The sequence below is a fragment of the Convolutriloba macropyga genome, chromosome 2, assembly GCF_964194025.1.
Source record: "Convolutriloba macropyga chromosome 2, txConMacr16.3, whole genome shotgun sequence".
Classification (NCBI taxonomy): domain Eukaryota; kingdom Metazoa; phylum Xenacoelomorpha; order Acoela; family Convolutidae; genus Convolutriloba; species Convolutriloba macropyga.
In genome coordinates, this window is record NC_134469.1 from 41,021,863 (window position 1) to 41,042,256 (window position 20,394).

General features: G+C 38.7%; 5 protein-coding genes across 6 annotated transcripts in view; 3 read left to right on the forward strand and 2 right to left on the reverse strand.

The window, feature by feature from the left end:
- Positions 1-9,424, reverse strand: part of LOC142358662 (tetratricopeptide repeat protein 5-like) — a 263,093-nt gene extending 253,669 nt beyond the window's left edge. The window contains exon 1 of the mRNA XM_075410154.1: positions 9,405-9,424. The gene's annotated coding sequence lies outside the window, so the exon portion shown is untranslated. The remainder of the gene's footprint in view (positions 1-9,404) is intronic.
- Positions 1-9,425, reverse strand: part of LOC142358667 (dolichyl-phosphate beta-glucosyltransferase-like) — a 303,077-nt gene extending 293,652 nt beyond the window's left edge. Inside the window, exon 1 of the mRNA XM_075410158.1 lies at positions 9,406-9,425. The gene's annotated coding sequence lies outside the window, so the exon portion shown is untranslated. The remainder of the gene's footprint in view (positions 1-9,405) is intronic.
- LOC142358660 (ATP-dependent 6-phosphofructokinase, muscle type-like) overlaps positions 1-20,394 on the forward strand; it is a 702,476-nt gene that overhangs the window by 261,235 nt on the left and 420,847 nt on the right. The gene's annotated exons all lie outside the window — the stretch shown is intronic.
- Positions 1-20,394, forward strand: part of LOC142358665 (putative isocitrate dehydrogenase [NAD] subunit alpha, mitochondrial) — a 322,133-nt gene that overhangs the window by 261,234 nt on the left and 40,505 nt on the right. The window lies entirely within an intron of this gene.
- LOC142358661 (uncharacterized) overlaps positions 1-20,394 on the forward strand; it is a 37,117-nt gene that overhangs the window by 8,123 nt on the left and 8,600 nt on the right. The window contains exons 2-4 of the mRNA XM_075410152.1: positions 11,768-12,005; positions 12,408-12,503; positions 15,072-15,693. Coding sequence (XP_075266267.1) covers positions 11,768-12,005; positions 12,408-12,503; positions 15,072-15,693 — 956 coding nt within the window. The remainder of the gene's footprint in view (positions 1-11,767; positions 12,006-12,407; positions 12,504-15,071; positions 15,694-20,394) is intronic.

Sequence of the window (20,394 nt, forward strand, 5' to 3'; positions counted from 1 at the left end):
CTTTGAAAGAACATATGTTTGGAACTGTGTAGATTGTGGACTGCATTCTCTGGGTGCACTCACTGCTATTGTTGGAACTGAAACAAAAAATAACTGCATTAGAATCTGTCCTCGAATATATCAGGTCGCTGAAACTAGAGGTCACTGCACTAAATATAGCTCGGTCGTACAGAGAACAACGAAGAATAAAAATACCTACAGCCCTGAAAACAAAATTTTTGGTTTTGAACTCGCAGGCCAAAGTAATGCTCCAAAGTACAGCTCAAAAAGACATAAACCTGACGACGAGAATGACGATGATGCAATGAACACTGCGGATTTTCCGGCGAGAATGAAAACAACACGACCACGAAGGCAAAACTTTGGTACGAAGCAGAGCCATGATGATTTCAATGGTATCAAGAAAAACCTAGGCGACACTTTTCTTGGGAGTCTAAATTCAATTTGTACAAACTATGTTTAGAAACTGGTGTAGTGATTGCGGTGCCAGTGTACTCCACTTGCGAGAAATTACAAAGGAAGGCTCAAAACCTAAAAACTTTTACCTATTTTCCTCTGATGATGCCTATGAAGCAATTTTGGAGGACAGTTTTTGCCCAAGCAATGTAGTTCACGGACCATTTTTTTTTAATTATCATGCTCGGAACTGGTTGAGATCACTCCCACCAGACACTTCCCATAAATCTTGACTCAAAATATTACTTGTGGACTTGTAAATGCACGTTCAGTCAGAAATAAAATTGAGCAATTTGAAGAAGAAATTTTTGATCATTGATTACGATATTTTCTCTATTAATGACTCTTGGATCTCGTCGAATATTGATGAAATTTGGATAATAAAGCAACTCTACTCCAGTTCTTACTTCATCATTTCAATCTTCCAAGAACATATGCAAAAGGTGGTGGTCTCATTGCCATTGGTAAGAGACACTTAAATTTCACGCTCACTTCACACAACTGCATTCTGTTTTTAGGGTACGCATGGTTTCAGTTGAATACTAATAAAATTGTTAATTTGTTTGCTGTCTTGTCCGCCAATTGATAACTCTTTGTTTTTGAAAAGTTCTTTATGACGATGTGTTGCCATCTTCACTGTCAAGGCATGTTGTTATGGGTGATTTTGGTCTTCCCCATAGAACCAGGTTCACTATTTTTTTTAGGAGAATCAAGTTTTATCTCCGACTGAGAGGGGAAATATTTTTTGACCTAATCATTTAAAATAACTGCAAAAAAGTAATTATTATCAGTTAAGGAAGTGAGTTTCTCGGATCATAAATTAATCAAATTCTTGACGGCATCGAAGGTAACAGCACAACAATCTTCTGTGTATTCAGAAAATATGGAGAAATATGGACTGGAAAGAGATTAGCGATGCTTTGAAGTTACCGTTAGCTGTCAATCAGCACATCACAAAGCAACATGTGCTTTCAGAATTGCTCGTTGACACTTTCGTCGAAGCTGTGAAATATAATGTACCCGCTGCACAGCGCAGCACAAAAACAAAAATTTGTCCCTTTTTTGACACAGAGCTTTTCTACCAAAAAAAATCTCATCCGTGAAAAGAAATTAGCGTAACAACAAGCTTTTTTAAATTATAAAGAGGCTTATAAACAGAACAAAACGATGTACTTCGATAGAAATGTTAATAAAAACATCAACCTGCTTGTTAAATTTTTAAACTTCAATCGGCCACTTGATGTTTCCACTGAGCACAAGGTTCCAAGAAACTGGGGATCAGTTAAAATGACCGTTGACCGATTTCAGAAGTTTAGAGACAAGGTGCTTGATATCAGAGAATTAATTCCTACTTCCACTGATATTGGCCTTAATAGCTTGTTTTTGGTTGATGAGTTTCATCACATCTCAATGTCTCTCCAACAGTTAAAATTAGTGGAAATGAAAATTGTGAGGGAAGCTCTAATTGATACATCAAACCGTTTTTGCGTGCTAGACGCAGTTTTAACAAGTGCGGCCAAGCTGATTTTTGTCTCCTGGTGTGATCATTTTCTGAATCTAGCTAATAGCAGCTTTGAACAAGGCACGTTTCCTGATCAAGGAAATAAAGCAATCATAAAGCCATATCTGAAGAAACCGAACCTTGACAATTAATTACCTAGCAGCTATAGGCCGATTGCAAGTACATTTTTTCGTCTCAAAATTATTAGAGCGATTAGCGGCTGATCAACTTAGGGAGTATCTTTCGGATGTGCAGCAGTCGGCATATAGAGTTGGCCAGTCGTGGGCTTGGATTTCTCGGCAGCTTTCGATACAATGGATCATGACATTTTTTACTGGGTGCTAGAAAATCTTTTTAAGATCAGATGTAAATTCAAAAGTTGGATCATGTCTACGTCAGCAAACGAAAACAGAGTACAAATTGGAAACTGTCTCTGCTGAAGAAATTGTTGATTTTGGTTTATCGCAAGGTTCGATCCTTGGACCCCTGGTTTTTAATATGTATGTGACTCCCATTAGTGATCTATTTAAGCAAATTCAGTTGAGTTATCAGGTATATGGCGATGGTACACTAATTCTTTTGAGTTTGAGGCGACAATCTTTGGATCATGGAATAAAGGATTTAAACGCGAAATTCAGTCTTTCAGGAGTTCAGCCACATGAAGTTAAGAATAAATCCTGATTCGACTGAAATCGTTTTAATCCCATCAAGAAAGCAAAAACTGAACTTAGCTAAGCTTGAATTAGCAGGGGATACTTTCAAGTTGAAGCCCAATATCAATTAACTCGGTATAACGATTTACCAACATCTTTCTTTGACATGGCACATAAACTCAGTAACTTCTTCGTGCTTCGCAAACTTAACAAGATCAGACATTATCTTACGGTTGAAACGAGAAAACTAGTGGTCCAGAACCTATTAATATCTCGCCATGATTACTGCAGCTCAGTCTTATCAGGAGTACCCAAAACAGAGACTATGAACTTCCAACAGGTACAGAATGCAGCATGCCGGTTTATCTTTTCACTGAAAAAGATCGAATCATGCAGAGATTGTATGTATCATCTACATTGGCTTCCTTCCTGTTGATAAACGGATTGATTTTAAAGTAATGATTTTTGTCCATAAATCTGTTCATGTCTTGTGCCGTACTATTTGAATCATCTAGTCGAAATTCAACCTAACCGGTGCAGGAAAAGATCAGTAAATGCTTTCAAGGCTGTCTTAGATCAGTCAAAAGTTCTTATGTTGACAGACCTTTTTGCATTCGCTGTCCCAAATTATTGAACAAACAGAAAGTACCTGCATTTTGGGATCATCTCTTGTGTTTGGTATTTTATTGAAAATAGTGTTACAATTTCATGTTCAAGTGGTAGTATATCTACTATGTGCTCTGAAAGCGTCTTTAAAGAAATTTTTGACAGAAATGTACGCCAAGTTATTTTGATGACAGGAACGAATAATCTATTTGACAAGAAAAGTGAACGATTGGTCGGGCCCGATTGATGAAATGTTCCATCTTATTCAGAAATTGAGGTTTTACCGTTTTCATGTTTGAATTCTAGTTAGAGCTAGTTAGTCGACGAGGTAAAGCGGAAACATATGCTAGATTGAACTATTGTCACAGTGATATTGCTCGAGAACTGAATGCCCCCCTTTGTATCATTGCAGAAATTTAAGGCTGCGAAACACTCAAGCGAAGATGGAATCCATCAAAATCCACGAAATTCGAAAATTTTCCTCCTATTTCAGACGTACCATAAAGCACGCTGAACTCTATTACACTGCCAGACGATTTCAGTAAGAGCACGGTTAGTGCTGAAGATTTTAATTACGGTTTATATCAATTATTTAAGATGTATGCGGTACGACCTATCTAACGATATTCCAGGTCTGGTTGAGTGAGAATTAATGCTTTGAATTGTCTGGTTAAGGCAGATGAACACTCCTTGATGCTCAGCACACCCCACTTTTGTGTGCAGAAAGGGTGGATAAAGAAAGACCAACACTACTACATGTGTAATCAGGGTTGAATAAAGCGCCATTTGGTATGTCACGAGTAAACAGGTATCGGTCAAACATACGATGTCACAGTATCCGCATGCTGTTGCGTTTGCTAATTCAAATCGTCGTCCAAAATCAAATATATATATATATATATATATATATATATATAAAGTCTAAGAAAGTCCACTTTTCGCGGGAAGATGTAAGCTCCTTTGCTACTTTTGTTTAGGGTGTTGATGAAATAAGTAGGGTGACAATCACTGAGTGATTTGCTTGTTCACTTTTCCAGTCGCCTCTATGAACTTGCTGAGGGATTGTCAGTCATCGTAAGTCAGTAGATTGAGCTGTTCAATGTTCTCTGGTCTGTAGTCCCATAGACGCAATAGAAGAAGTTACGTTTCGAGTTTTCCTCAGCTGAGCCGCACATTCACAAGGGTGACGCACACTGACTCAGTCTCCATTTGAATTCTGCGAAAAGAGGGGTGTTACCAAAAACAAGGCTGCATTTTCTTTTGGCTAAGTAAGGATTTCCAAGGATCAGGGGGCTCTTGCAGTGGCAGTCTGGCATTGTAATTCTGAACATTCTCAGGACAGCAAAGTCATCAAGTGAGGACTCTCTTCTCAGCCGCAGTTCATTGATGAAAGCAGTAACTGACTGAGTACTATATCCTAGAGCAGGATAGTTACCCGGGACATTTTCAAATCTCAGCTTTCGAGGAGATGCCCTGTCGATCGCGCGTGATCAAGTGCGTTGAAGTGAGCTTCAGCCACTATATCCGGTTAATTCTGCTTTAATTTTGTCGGAAACTTTGCGCTACTTCTCTGGAAGAGAATATCTACTGGGGGGGCTTCAAGCAAGATCTCACAGGCAGACATTGGCGGAGACATGCAGTTCTTGAAGATCGATCTTAAAATGCGATTCTGTTGCACTTGTAGCTTTTTCAAGTGAGAATGTGCCCAAATTGGGCAAACATAGGTGAGTTGCGGTTGGATAACGGTTTTGAAAAGGAGCGTCTGAGTGTTAAGTGTGCGACCCCATCGCTTCGATTATTTCCGCTGGATCGAGTTCCAACTTTTCTGTCCTTTACTGATAGCATTGTCGAGATGATTCTTGTGTGTCAGTTTCCTGTCAATGATTAATCCTTGTAACTTTGTGAATTCTTCCGTTTTGCAGAATTGACCGTTAAGATAGATCTGTGTGGAGTGACATTTTTTCTGTTTTTGATCCGTTCACTTTCAGATTTCCGAGCTGGTCTGCCAGGTTAGCTGGCGAATCCGTATGAACCAGTACCGATGTATCGTCTGCATATTTGAACACTTTGTGCGGGCTGATCAAGAAATCGTTAATAAACAAGATAAATAGGATCGGCGACAAAACGCTTCCCTGAGTTAGACCAATTTGGATTTCGAATTCGTCAGAGCAACAGGAGTCAATCTGAATGTAAGCTTTTCTGTTTCGTAAGAATGTTTCTATGAGCTTCAAAAGATTACCGCCGACTCTATAGCCTTTGAGTTTATAGAGCAGACCGTTGTTCCAAACGCTATCAAACGCTTTTTCCACGTCGATGTTTACTGGGGCGCTAGAGTGGCTATTTTTCAGCGTCTCCGCTTCAAGGTGTACTCAATACAGCGAAAGAACTGTGCCTCTGCGAGATCTAAAACCTTCCTGGTGTTCAAGAAAATATCTATCGACGTGTCGTCTTAGTCTGTGCTCGATCATTCGCTCAAAAACCTTTCCAATGTGGGAAGCGGTCGATAAGCCGAAAACTGGAGAGGACTTGTTATGATTTTTTGTCAGCCTTTTAAATGAATATCACTCTAGAGGTGTTCCAGGGCCAGATACTTTTCCTGAGGCACATATTGAAGTCTTAGTAGGATCTCTATAGATCTGGCGCCGACTTTCTGCAGCATTTTAGGATGTATCTGATCATTGTCGAAAGAAGAGAAGCGAGAGTAGTTTTTTTTAATGCGCGCTCATGTTCGCATTCGGAGAAGTCCTCGGAGAGGGGATCGTTGTCCGTAGTATCGAAGAAGTTGGATGAGGCTACTGCTACATTGACGTGAGCTTCTTGAACTCCATTGAACGTTTCATGTTGGAGGTGCTTAGCTTGGAATAACGTTTTCCTGAGTTCACCAGCAATTTCGTTGGGTGAGCAGAGGTATTTTTCATTGTTGTCTTTTATTGGTCCGAACGTTCCAGCCTTGGATTTGAAGAATCGGTTATATGCCCGCCAGAAGTCTTTGCCTTTTTTGTGCCTCAGTTCTATGAGAGTATCCGACAAAAGCTTTGAGTGTGCGCTAAGGAGCCTCCTGAAGTAATCTCTTGCTGTATAGAGCTTAGCCCCGTTACTTGGGTTAGAGTGGTACTTTGACTTTTTCCTCAGGTATCCGAGGTTGTGACTGGCAATCGTGAGTTCGTCGTTCTAGAACGGTTTGCTGTGTTTGTTGGTAGTCTTGAACGGTATGGAAATATCGGTCGCTTCGCGGACAATATACCAGTTTTAGCCAGAGGGCGGTGGAATCATCTTGTATGATTTCTAGTTTGCTTTCGATCATTCTTCCCAGTTGGCTTTGTCAATCCATGGTTTTCTTTGAGAGTGGAAGGGCGGCTCCAAACGGCTGTGGCGGGTCTATGCCCCCTGTTTGGAGCCCCGGTGAAGAGCTCAACATCTTCATCGGTAGCCAGAGTGAAGGTTTGGTTGGTAATTTTTCCCGATATCAGGCATAGGTCAATGACGCTGTTACCGTTGCAGGCTAGAAATGTGGGCTCACCTTTGTTGAGGGTTTTCACACGTGAGTAAAGTTTTTTGTCTAGTAAAACACCGTGGGGGTTAGCTGTGTTATCATTCCAGTTAGTATGTCGAGCGTTCAAGTCACCTAGGAAGAGAAGCCCTTCCAGCTTATAGGCCTCCACATGCTCTTGTGCTGTTCTGTGCAGAGATGGCCATATTTCTAACAGCCTAACTGAGATCGGGGGAATATATGCCGTTGTGGCTAGCATTTTGACACTTTTTAGCAAGACGATGATCCAAACACTATCAACCTCCGATATTTCCAATTCTACAATCTGAGTGTTTGAGATTTTCAACAAAATAGCAGCGCCTCTATCATCGTGGGAACATTCGGTGATGTAGTTATCAAAAGTATCTTTCAACAAAAGTCCTTGTTTCGTTGAGAAAGCAAAGAGAGGGTTTCCTTTTCGTCCTGGTATTTGTTTAAGGCTACTTTGCAGTGATCACTGTCCGTTTATGTAAAATTACCACCCGTCATTTCCGATATGGAGTCGATTCATCAGTTTTTTGATATGGTTTGGCAGGGTTGTACCTCGCGATGAATATAATTTTGATATACATTTCAGGCATGAGGGGCACTCAGTCGAATCAGCTTCGTGATTACTGTTGCAATTAGCACAATTAGTTGGACTATCTTTTTATCACAGCTTTTGAAGTTGTGGTTGCCCGAGCAATGCCCACATCGAGGTGTTGACTTGCAGTTTTTGCTAACTTGTCCAAAGCGTTGGCACTTAAAACATTGTATGACTTCTATCGAACGTTGTTGGAAAATGGTTGGTCTGTAAAACAAGCTTTCGATTAAGATGCCTATTCTCATCACCCTTTCCGTGTCGTTGAGGTTTTTGGCAACTAACTTAACTGTTTCTAGTTTAGTTCCATCTTTTTTGACGAACATGGATGCTTCATGCCTTCGAAATCGTTCGCCAGTAGTTTTTCGATTTGGGAGTCTTCGAGTTCGGTTGGTACGCTTTTGATGAGCAGGCTACGGTTTTCCTTTTCAGGGTCGACTGCCTTTTTGATGACCGTTTCAGAGCCGAGGAATTTACTCTTCCGAGAGGTGAAAACTTCTTCCGCTTCGTCTGTCGTGAAAAACCCTAGATTTATGTTACCTCGAACCGTGTGAAACGTAAACACTAGTCGCTAGAGAGGGAAATGTTTAGCAAAGTCTTTTTTGATGGCTACACTGTTTCCGTAAGTGTTTGTTTTGGACACGATTTGTATTTTTGACAGGTCTCTTGTTATTTGTTTATCTACCAGTGCTGTTTTTGTTGCAGATTGAGCAGGTACAGCGGCATCGACCTTCGTTTTCTCCACAAAAGTGGGATTCATATCTATTTGGGCTTTAAGGGCTTGTATGGTGGCAGTCATGTCTTTGATTTGGTTCTGCATTTCTAGTAGCTTGGCATTGTCACCATTTCGTTGATCTACAAGAGCATCAAGTTCCTGGATCAAAAGCTTGAATTGGTCTTGCTGAATAAGATTACATGGTTGGGACTCGCAGTTTTTGCATATCCATTGTACGGAGCCATATTTTGCTAGAATAGGTAGATCAGCAGCGACAATGTTGGTACCAGAACCATGTAGGCACTCTTGGCATTTATCACAACAGATAGCAAGTTTGTTGTTTTTGTCAAATTTCCGACTTTTTTGGCATTTATCATCAGAAGTTGAAGCTAGATTGATCCCCCTCATGGAGAATTATCGCACTCTAGATTGATCCCCCTCATGGTGAATTATTGCATTCTCACGCGTGAAGGCAACTCCGGGATAGCTATATCCCTTTAACGTCACCGTTACATAAAAAGGAGAGAAAACTCACTTAGGCTTGTAAGAGCTGTTTCTTTTTGCGGAGTCTAGACTTCTTCGACTTCTTGTTCTTCCTAGTTGGACTTCTTGACATTGTTGGGTCTGCCTATTCTTGGGTCAGTTTTTCTGGATGAGACTTTGTAAGTTGTGTAATCTTCTGAAGATAATAGAGCTGAGTTTGTACTCGATGCTGACTGCCTGGTGAGTGTTGGTGAGGTTCTCCACAAACTGACGGTTTCTCAGGGTCTGCTTGGTCAGTAGGTGTTTTCTGACCTGAATCACTAAAATTTTCGTTGAAGTGCCGTTAGATCATTCGGGGCCAGCTTGCGTTGCAGGTAAACAATCGCAATGGTGTTTTCCAGGCGTGCCAGGTCTTTAACGAGAGACATTTTGGGGGTAGAGTTTCCGTGATGGTTTCTTAGAATGGCGCGAGATAGAGTTATTGATACAATCGTGCCAGATAATTACTTTTTCCATGGAAGATTTGATGTATTGTTCTCTCTGGTTAGGGTGGAAGGTAAGACCGCTGAGAGCTATACAATGCTGCATAATTGCTCGTTTGAAATCAATAGGGATCTCTTTACTTCTGGCTGTAATAAGATAGAACTAAAGATAATAAGAAAGAAGTTTGAAGGATAGGAGGTTGGGAATAAGATAGAAGGTTGGGAATAAGGTAAATAATAAGATGGAAGTTTGAAGGATAGAAGGTCGGGAATGTAGGCAGGGATGAAGGACCACTTGATGCAACAGACCAACAGAACAGCACCAGAGACCACACAGTCCTGATCGTTCCAGTAGCGGTATACGTGAGGTATGGTTATGTTCAATCACCAAAGTCCATCTCTATTTAATAAGTTTATCACAACAATATGACACTGAAGAACCCGTTCTTCAGGATTAAGTTCTCTGAGCTTGTATACTTTTCAACTGTATGCAGCCAGCTTTCTAGGTGAGAGGAGAACCAGTCTCTTTTGATGTTCGTTTTGTGATTGATTATCAGTGTTCTCGTTGTGTCTTCATGGCTTCCAAAGAGCTTCAGAGAAGTTGTTGGGCAGTCAATTTGCGGGAAAGACATTATAGATTTTAATTCTCGGGTGTCATGTTCCAGGCGTTCTCGTGCATGTTCTGACTTTGACGGGAGACTGCCTAGTAGCTGTATGCCATCGTAGTTAATTGCTCTCAAACGAAGTTTGTAGCTTTTTGTATGCGATTTTTCGCTTGACCGATTTTTTGTCTGACCCATCTGACTTTTCGTCCTAAAAAAACGGGATAAACAGGAAGAGCCCAGCTGGCATTAACTGTTCTTAGTGCCTTTCAGCTCACTAGTCTCCAAGTATGCGATTCACAGAAACTGTTGTGGAGACTTATACTTATGGTGTGAAGGGCGGTTGACCACTCCCCCACAACCCCCCCCCCACACACACATACACACACACACACATCAGTCTCCCTCTCACTTCACCTGCATTCAATCTCTTCTCTGCACATTGTTCAGGCCATAAGGGCACCGTGCAACCAAAAAAAACCCTCCCACCGTTGCCCCACCCCCCCCCCCCCCAATGTTGCCCCTACGGTCCACCCGCTGCGCTCACCTCACGCCCTTTCAATTAAGATAGCCTCACTAAACCTTGGCTAGCTACTGACGAAGCCAACCGCTCCCTGGTCCTTTAGATCAATTTGCCCGAAGTTAGTCGGTTATGTTCGTCCTTTGACCTCTGACTGTCTACTCGTTCTTTTGGTTTGTCTGCTTCTTTTGTTGCTCTCATTCTTATTGAGTTTCTTTTTTGATATCGGATGTTTCTTCTTTTATATCGGTCACTTGATCTAGCGCAGTTGTTTGGGAAGGATAGAACGCTTTGACTGGTTTCCATTAAAGCAAAGATAACTTTTTCTCAAAAAAAAACAGTCAGGTTTCCTGTGCATTGTTTCACAGGATGATAGGCAGCTGGCTTGGCTCCTGGTTCTTATTTTGCTTTTACTTGTATTACAGGTACTTTTAGGTACTAGCATTCAGCTTTTCAGACTGCGCATCCGAGTTCGCTGTTAAGCGCTTTGGAGTAACAAGCTCCGAGTATTGAGCATAATTGATCTGCAACATTGCGAGAATCACTTCAGTTATAAGCTTATCTCCTGGTCTAATTACCAGAAATTGTGCTGCAGAGATGGCCACTAGGTCCTGCGGAGTCGCAAGCTGAAAATTAGATCAGAAGGATGATAAGAAAGAATTAGAGTTAAATAAATGTTAGTATTTTCTGCTGGATGGTTTGGTTAAATCCTTAATAAGTTTATTGACGCTGCGCTTCCGACATGGCCACTAAGCCCTTCGGCGTCACTGGCTAAAGAAAACCATTTAAGAGTATGAAAAGGAGAATTTAGAAGCAGAAAAATCATTGGATGATTATCTTTTAAATTTATCTTGGACTTTCTCGCTCTGGGCTTTCTCGTTTTGCCTCTGCTGCTTCTGCTAGCTTTGCTTGTTGCTTTTCTTTTTGGTTCTGTGCTTTTGTCTCTTGTTGGGTTTCTTCTTTTCCAAACGTTTCTTTTTGATTAGTTTTTGCAGGTTGGTACCGTTTTTTATTAATGTGTTGACCAGACGCAGGTCAATATCTGTATTTGCGTTTGAGAGATTTCGCAGAGCAATCGTTGGTTTTTATGTTTGGTCTTTGAGGGGAGGTTTTGGGTGACCTCTAAGATTAGGATTCCAGTTCCGCTAAGCTTTGCTGTGAGATCAAGCGTTCCCTGTCTTCTAGTGTAAACAATTGCCTCAATTTGATTCTGCTTTTTGATATTTTTAGGGTGTTCACAAGTTGTTAGGGACTCAAAGGGCAATATTTCTGACTCGATGGACATCAGTTGCATTTGTGAGGGATGATGATATTATTGATCACCTCGTGCCAAATGGTTAGACGTTTTCAGTATCGACGCGCTAACTTGTTTTTAAGAAGATTTTGAACTGTCTCTTTTGTGTTAGGGTTCACTGAGAGTCCAGGGATAGCTGTTGCAAGCCTACTGAATCTCTTCTTGTCTTGATAGCACTTCATGTTTTGAATCAGCCGTGATAGGGAACTAGCTGCAACCATTTGGATCATAGCTACTCTTCATTAATTCCCATCTGAATGTATTTAATAATAAAAAACCGAGTTGTCTTAATACAGACAGTTTAGAATTTTGGTTTCGTTACTAATTCTTATTATTTGATTTGTAGATCTGATTAAAAACACTTCAAAATGGGAAGAAATGAAGAAGTTCGTAAAGAGCACAGCGCCTGGTGATGACAGTCCAAAGCCCCCGGATGCTTCCCTTGCCAAAAATGAAGAGGCCGCTAATCTGGTTCTGAACTGCGAAGCAGACGAGTATGCTTTGCTCATCAGCCAAATGAAGAACGACTCCATCATCAGCAACAAGTTCTCAGGACTTTTCAAGAAGGCGAAGCAAGGCTTCACGTTAGTATCAAATTTTGTAGTCATCAACTGAACAAGGCCCTAACCAATATGTCGTGTTTGGCCGATAACGATACGGATGATGACAAACTAATATAACGCTAGTTTTGTCAGGAAATTGTTTTGTTTATCGGGTTAGTGATTAAATACTGAATACAGCAAACAAGAAACCTTCCATACGGGAAACCTTTAAGCAATCTTTCTCAAATCTGAAAGGAATATATTTCTTTAAAGTAACGAAAACATAGCAAGTAGTGAAAACATATTCCAGCGGGCATTATTGCATTATCACTGGTCGTAACATCAGTTTATGAAAGACGCAAATGAGGGGGAAGCTATGTAATATTAGACAGCAAAATACTGCCATTTAATTTTTAAAAATATCTCAAGACTACTTCCATTTAGCGGGAAAGATTTTGTGAAGTGGATGAAGACGACGAAGGAAGTTGACGAGGCAAAGGCGTTGGAGATTGGACAAGCACTGTTGGACCAACACTTCAGGTTATATCTCCCTCCTGATCTAGATCCTTATAACGGCTTTTAGCATGCATTATCATTAGTTCTTTAGCAGCTAAAACGACTAGAACCTAAAGTGCTTAGCTTCGAAATTAAAGGATGATATGACTTCGCTCTTGTTTAATTGCTCTCAAACAATGTTTGTAGCAATTGTATAGTCCTGATAGTTTTATTGTGCGATTTTTCGTACTATCGAATTTTTTGTCGGATCATTTTACTTTTCGTCCTCAAAAATGGGATAAACAGGGCATTGATTCGCTGAGCAGTTCTCGTACTTAAGTTTTATTAATTTCACTTTTTTTGCAAAATTTTCGAGAGGATGTCTTAAGTGGCGCTAAAGTGCCCGCAAACTTCCTTAAACAGCTCCGCATTTTATTAAATATTACCTTTTGACATTTTCCCCGGGTTTTGAACTCCTGGGCTTTAATCGCAGATAAACGACATTCGAGAAGTTGATTTAATATAATGTTGACGGTGGAAAACGTTAATTTTGTTTGAGCCTTTCGATTTTGATATAGGTAAAAACGCAGTATTTACTTGATCGCAATCAGCAGGTACTGCAATCCAATTTCAGTTCCTGCTGGTAAGATAAGACTGTCTCTGAAAAACCGGATGTCTGTCATGTAGAAATGCTGATCAACGAAGTTTAAAAAATAATTGACATCCAGTTTTTCAGAGATAGTCTTATCGTATCTAATGAAAATGGATTGCAGTCCTGCTGATTGCGATCAAGTAAATACTGCGTTTTTACCTATGTCATTTCTAATTTCTAATTCTCAAAATTTGTTACCAGAAAATTTGTCTTATGTTGAGGAAACTACACGCTTTTATTGCCCGTGTACTCCATAATCAGAATTGAGTACTGGTGTTTGATAATCATTCATGATTTCGATAACTATTAAAATGATATCATCCTGCCACTTATTTGTTTAATAGCCGCGAAGCGATAGCGGCTATTATTGGGGACATCGTGGTTTTTTTTTAATTCGTCGTCTCCATCGATGAGTCTTAAGACCTGACTTCTTGGAATTGACTTCTTGGAATTGACTTCTTGGAATTGACTTCAGTGACTTCTATTGCTTTGCAGTTAAAATTTGTGTACGTGACGTCGTTTCTGTTTTTATGTCAATTGCGTGACTTACCTCACTCGAAAAAATGACTTCTGAACTCACTTATGGAACTTTAATTTTTTATGAAGATTTACTAGTTAATAGTGTGCATTTAAGTAGTGCCAATATTATATACCCTAATTTGTGATTATTAGTTTTGAGTTTTTGATTCCGAATATCAATTTTGAAATAGCTCTTTAAGGGCGTTTTCCTTAAAGAACGTATGTGTCAAAAATTGACAGTCCGAAGCTAACCCGAAAAGTCTAGTGGTCTATTGAAGGACTGGTGGTCGATCTGTCTATCTTATTTCTTTAGGTGTTTCAAGTCATGGAAGGCCACGAGCGTCTGTCGCGGCTATTTTCCGGCAATCTGCCGGCTATGTTTTTAGTTTTTGGGCTCTATCGCCTGGTTTTCTGTAAAGACCGGTTGTTTGTGGTGTATTCTGCGATGTAGTTATTTTGGTCGGCATTTCCTATGGGTTGTATTTTTGAAGCTCTGGTATTTGACTTCTGACGCTAATGTGCTGCAATTTTCATAACTTAAATGACATTAATCAAATACTCAAATTTATTGATGTATAATCTGCATGAGTTTTTAATCAATTACTCAAGCAAATGTTAAGTAATTATGTTAAACTTGGTGGTCGCGTTTACGCGATTTTTTGTCTGACCCATTTGACTTATTTGAGATTGTCTAATTTTCATGCGTGACTTTTGTGTGATTTAAATAGCTCCCTTCTGTTAATTGCTCTCAAACGAAGTTATGTTAGTTCTGTGCGTCTGGCCTTTTTAAATTTGTGTCCTCAAAAATGGGATTAAAAAGTAGCCAACTTCAATTAAGCTAAAGCTAGTCTGCCCAAACTACAGTACTGAGGAAGTCAATCGCTTGCCAGTCGTTTGAGAGGCATTCGCACGACATTCGACGGTTGTTTTCGTGAAATTGAACCGAATTGCGAGCCATAATTGGCGGCAGTTAACACCTTAAAGTCGAATTGACCGTTTCTTTTTCTTCGATAAAAGTGTATACGATTATAATGTTAGATAAAAATTATATTAAGGCGGATTTCCGCTGCGACTGTCGAAAATTCTAGATATTGCATAATAGTTATTTAAAAAGATTCTCAACTGTCCATAAAAAGCTGCATCTTCTTCGTACATTAGCATATTCATCTCCAGATTCCGGTATGATTGAGAGATTATATCAAGTCGAGACCTTGCGGGATTGCAGCATAGCAAATCATATTGTGATTCGGGCATTCTAGTCAAGCAATCAAACCGTGCTTGTCGTTTGAGAGTGATTGGTCCGACGCCTGTGGGTTCTGTTGTCTCTGCGCCTATATTCATTTCATTTTTTATTCAGATTTGTCTTTTTGAGTTTGTCAGATTTAGCTTGAATGAGTCCTCGACTGAGTTACTGCTTAAGATAAATTTGATTTGTGTTTCAGCCAAAATTCGTCGCAGCAACAGTTTAAAAATGACTCGACAGTGTACACACTGATTGAGGACACTTTCAGTCATGCTCTGAATTCCTCGACATACGAGTGTGCTGTCGGCAGTGCCACAGAAGTGGGAGAGGAACTTCGCAAGCTCATTCTAAAGCTGTTCGCGGTGTTCCTCTCTCCTGACGGAATGTCTGTTGACTATAAAGGAATGGCCAAGAGTAAAGAATTCGAAGTGTATGAGAAGCTATCGGCTGAGCTGCAACGTGTTGACGTCACAAATATATCACGTGATGAGAAGGTGGCATTCTTCATAAATATCTACAATGCTATGGTCATCCATGCCACTATAAAGAAGGGCCACCCTACGTGGCTGTGGGCGAGATACAAGTTCTTCTACCAGACGTTCTATATCATTGCTGGGGAGCTGTACTCTCTTCAGGATATTGAGAATGGCATTCTGAGAGGGAACAAGAAGGGTGTGGGAATGATACGCGTCCCCTTCCAGCCTGGTGATCCAAGGAAGCAATTGGCTCTGGAAGCAGCCGAGCCTTTGGTGCATTTTGCATTGAACTGTGGCGCCAAAAGTTGCCCACCTATTAAAACTTTCTCGCCAAATGGACTTAAGGTTAGTCGGTCGGACAATTTATTTTAGCGAGCTTGGCTATATTGCGGTGTTCTTGGTTTTTTACATTTCCCAGAATTTGAATTGTATTGGGGTGCTCTTTGTAATTGCTCTTGAACGAAGTTCATAGCAATTATTGTAAACGTGTTGGTCTTTTTTTGTAAATTTTTTGCTTGACTGTTTTGCGCTTTTCTTCTAGAACATCCTTTAACTTCTCAAGTGACTTTTTCACGCTTTCGTTCTTCGTTTTTGAGTGATCTCTATTGCTTATTCCGAAATAAAGCTTGTTGCTAATATAAACTCGGTTGGAGCACAGCAAGAATAAGGGTCAAATAGCAAAGTCGGCAGTGCAAATGGGTATCAAGCGGGAGGTCAATGGTTCGAATCCCGGTGGGGTCAAATTTTTTCCCGCCTGTCGTTCGAGAGCAATTCTTCCGACATTAGTCGGTTTATGTTTTCGAAGATGAGTTTTAGCGAAGTCTTTTTAGTAGCCGGGAAGCGATAGCTGGGGCTATTATTGGCCTTCTCTTGGCTTTTTCACGACTCGTGTGTATAGGTTTTTTTTAACCGAAAGTACTCTTCGTTCAGACGGAATTTGACCTAAAAGCGAAAGTGAGCTAAGTTGCCAAGTGAACTTTTTTCTGAGCGATCGAAGTTTTTTTGATCATGCGCTGCGTTCAGTGAATGACTTTTCGACTTGGTCAAGTTATTTTTGACTTGTAATTGGTTTTTTTGTAAAATAATTTTTAGTCGATGTTATATTGAAATATAGCCCTCAAAAGTTAATACCACAGTGCTTTGCAGAGCCTAATAATGCTTTTAAGGTTCAAAATTAGCACTTATTTCATGATTTTTTAAATTATTTTTAGGCTTTTCCATTAATTTATTTATTTTTGGAGCTTTCAGCCGTGTTTTTATCAAAAATCAGTTCATATGACAACTTCCCATTGATAATTTATATACTGAATGCCTCTTTCTACCGCGAGGTAATTCTGTTTTTTATAATTGTGCATATGCTAATCCAATTTTGCTAGTTTTTTTAATCGATTTTTTCTTTTTTTTTGTATTTTGGTTTAATTTAATAGAAACTGTTTTTTTTTGCATTGTCAGGAAGTTTAATTTCGTTTTAATAGTAATTCAAATATTTTTAAGGCGAAGTCTTTGAAACACCGTTTTTGTCATAAATGCAGTTTAAAATTTTTTTTGTTTTTGCAAAAAATTTTAACGTTTGCAATGTTTGAATTTTGTTTCTACTTTTTTAATCTGTTCAGAAGGATGGCTCTTGGTTGATTCGAATTCTAGAATGCTAAGTTTTCAAAAGTATTTGTTCTTCAATTTTCTTTGTTTTTGATTTTTAGCTTTCAAGAATCAAGAAGTAGTCCTTTTTGTTTGTTTCCTATAATGTGTCTATATTCTCTGCATTCTAGCATCTCTCATTCTAGCATTCCCCTAGCACCTATTTGTGCTACGTTTTGTTTTCTTAGTTGTTAAAAATTTTACAGTTTTTTTCTCAGGATTTTGTCACTTCTTTGGTTTGCAATTGATTTTATTTAACAGAATGCAGCAGTGAGAATTTGCTGGAAATCATTTCGCAAATTCATTTTTTCCATCATCTCTCCAACACGCAAGGAGAATATTTTATTTCTGTCTGAATTGTGGTGATATAAAACGAAAGGTAGTGGTTTTTTTAGTCTTTGTTTTTAGTATTCTCTTCTTTTGAAAAATTTAGTTTAGTTTCTAAGATGCTTATCTGTTATTTTTCAAGGCCAGTATCATGCCTTTTTTCGTGCCAATTAATAGCGCTGCCAGTTTTTTGAGCTTGCCAGTATCTTGACCGTCCTATGAATGTTGGACATTTTTTTAAGTTACCTAATACTTTCAATATAATGAAATTTTACTGCATTTCTTTCTCGTAGTGACTTTCGTATGAATTTCAGCAATCTTTTAAAATCAGTCCTGGCGAGGTTAAGAGTTGATGGTTAAATACAAAAGATTATGGTATCAGCTGTGATTACGGTTTTTTGTGAGGCTTTGACGCTTCGAGTCGCTTCCGGCAGTCTTCTGGCTGTTTTTTTTATTTCGTCGGCAAGATTTTTGTTAAGACCATATGACGTCACAATCACTTCAAATCTGCTTTTTGGTCATTCTTTCATGCAATTTCAACTGAATTGCGTGCGTGACGTCATTTTTCACTCTGAGTTGAGCGAGTTTTTTGTTCATTTGCGTGATGAAATTTTTGGTGACACGTGACTTACCTCACTCTCTAAAATCACTTCACTTTGGAATTGACTTTTCTTTATTTTATTTCAAAGAGATAAGGTCAGGTGAATTTGTGTCACTCTAAATGAAGATTCAGAGCAGTTAATAGAGGCAGCAATAACTTATACAGATTCTTTATGAAAATATAACATTCTCGTACTTTAATGAAAAGTGTAATTTTTCAGGTCTGTCCTGGGCTGTTTTTTTTTTGTGACTGCAGATCTACGCAGCTATTGCGGCTATTTTCTGGCAATCTGCCAGCTATGTTTTTTCAACTTGAGGAATAATGGACAATGGGGGTATTTTTTAATCAATTCAATTTTGCCGAGTCTTGAAGCAGGAAATGAAAATTGCAAAAATTTGTAGTAGTTTGGTTGCTGAACAAAATTGAACAGTTGTGCGAAAAGCTAGTAGCTTCTGGTTCGTGTCATTATTTTTCTGGAGAGCGAGAAATTGAGGCGTATAAATTTTTAGGCCAGCAAAATTTTTTTCTCGAGCAGCCGCCTTTGAAAGCAGTTTTTTTGCAAATTTTTCTGCATAAGAGGCTTGACTATAATATACTAATTTTAGGCTTGTCTTGATTTAGGTTTGCCGGTAATTTTTGATACCGGTTTGCCGGAGTTTTTTTGTTAATTTAGAGATTTTTCATTTTGGATTCTTTGGCGATATTTTGTGTTTTCTTTTCTTTTACTGCTTTAAATTGCATTTGAATAGACACTTATTATTTATGGAGTTTTAGATGCCAAGTTTTTAGTTTTTTTGCAATTTTTCTTTTTTCTCCGATCTTAGACACGTTTTAATTTCAATACTCTATTTGAACCAATGATCTTTTTTTTTTGGCCCGGATGTGTTCTTTTAATATTAAACAGTTCCTCTGCTTTTGATTTTTTCAAGCTGTTTTTAAATGCTTTGTGTTCTTCAAATTTTTATAGCATTTGGGGAGGTCCATAGTTCAAATTATTTGTTCTAGATAATCTGGATGTCTTTTGAGTGAAATGGCATTAATTGTTTTTATTAAAGATAATTGAGTTATTTTAAGCAAATTTTTGCCAAGTTTCTTTTTTGCCTAATATTGCTAATGTCTTCTGATTTGTTGTTTTTCGCTACGTCTTCTTGTTCAGTCTTTTATTCAAACATATTCTAAAGGTGTCGCTGGATTTCACTGGAATCTAGCCTGGGCACTTTTAAAGAAAAAATCAATACAAATTTCTAATAGCCAATAGTTGTTTTGGAGTAACCTTATAAAGAAAAAATTTATTTTGTAGAGAGAAGTTTTTGTCAGAAGCTTTATCATTTTTTTCTGGTCAAATACTTTGTCGTTATTTAGTATTATTATTAAGGATGTTCATGTCAGTTAGGGTGGCCAATTATCTCCCTCAAGTCGTTCCGGGAACTCTTGCGGCTTTCTTTTTAATCTTAGTCAATTTGAGCAAATTTTCATGCAGGAAATTCCTGAAAAATTTTGGTGTAAATTGACTGTTGAACAAAGTCCGAAAATGGGGTGTATAAAAGTTTTCTGTAAGCTACCGAAGTTTGATAACGTGCGGCTTTTAAAGAATTTTTTTTGTTTTGACTATTTTCTTTGACTAATAGGTTGAAATTGGCTATATTGACAATTTTAGTTCCTTTGGTAGTGTTTTCAAGTTTTCCTTCATTATTCTGAATTTGGAAGTGTTTGACATTTTGCGGTTTATTTACCCTACTTTTGCTTTTTTGCTTATTTTTCGCTTTCAATAGATTCATTGTGTATTATATAGAGGCTTATTGTTCCAAATAATTTTGAGGTCAGTTTATTGCAGTTTTGTTGAGAATTTGTTGACAAAGAGAACCAGAAATATGAAATTTATGCATTTCTTGCAGTTTTTCAGTTTCTTCTTTTTGTTGTATGAGCTTTTTAATAGTCTCAATTTGTTTTTATGTGCTCTTTTATTTTATGAGGGAATAATAGAATTTTTCTTTTCTTTTATTGCAGCTGGTTGTGGGCCAAATGCTTCCTTAATTGACTTTAAATTGTTTGTTTTAGTTTTTTATTAGTTGTATATGTACTAAAGATTTCTTTATGCTATATATTTTTTAAAACGCCTCTAAGAAGAATAGTGATTGAGCGTCTTTTTCCGAGCGCTTATTTTGTTGGAGTGTATTTCAAAGAAGTGAAACGCGGGAAAACAATGTTTAGGTCAATTTGCTGAAAAACTTTATGTGCAGAGAGGAAAGAGATTTTCGGGTTATGTCGCATTTTTTGAGAGAGAGAGAGAGAGGAGGGAGGGAGGTAGGGGGAGGGAGTGAGACAGAGAGAGAAAGAGAGCTTGCTGCTCACTTGCAAAATTTTGTGAACAACAAGAAGGTCAAGTTGAAGTATACTCCATATGATTGAGGCCATAATGGGAAGGATTGATTCCAGAAATTGCATATTGACCCCGTCAAAAGAGATTGTATCAAAGAGCG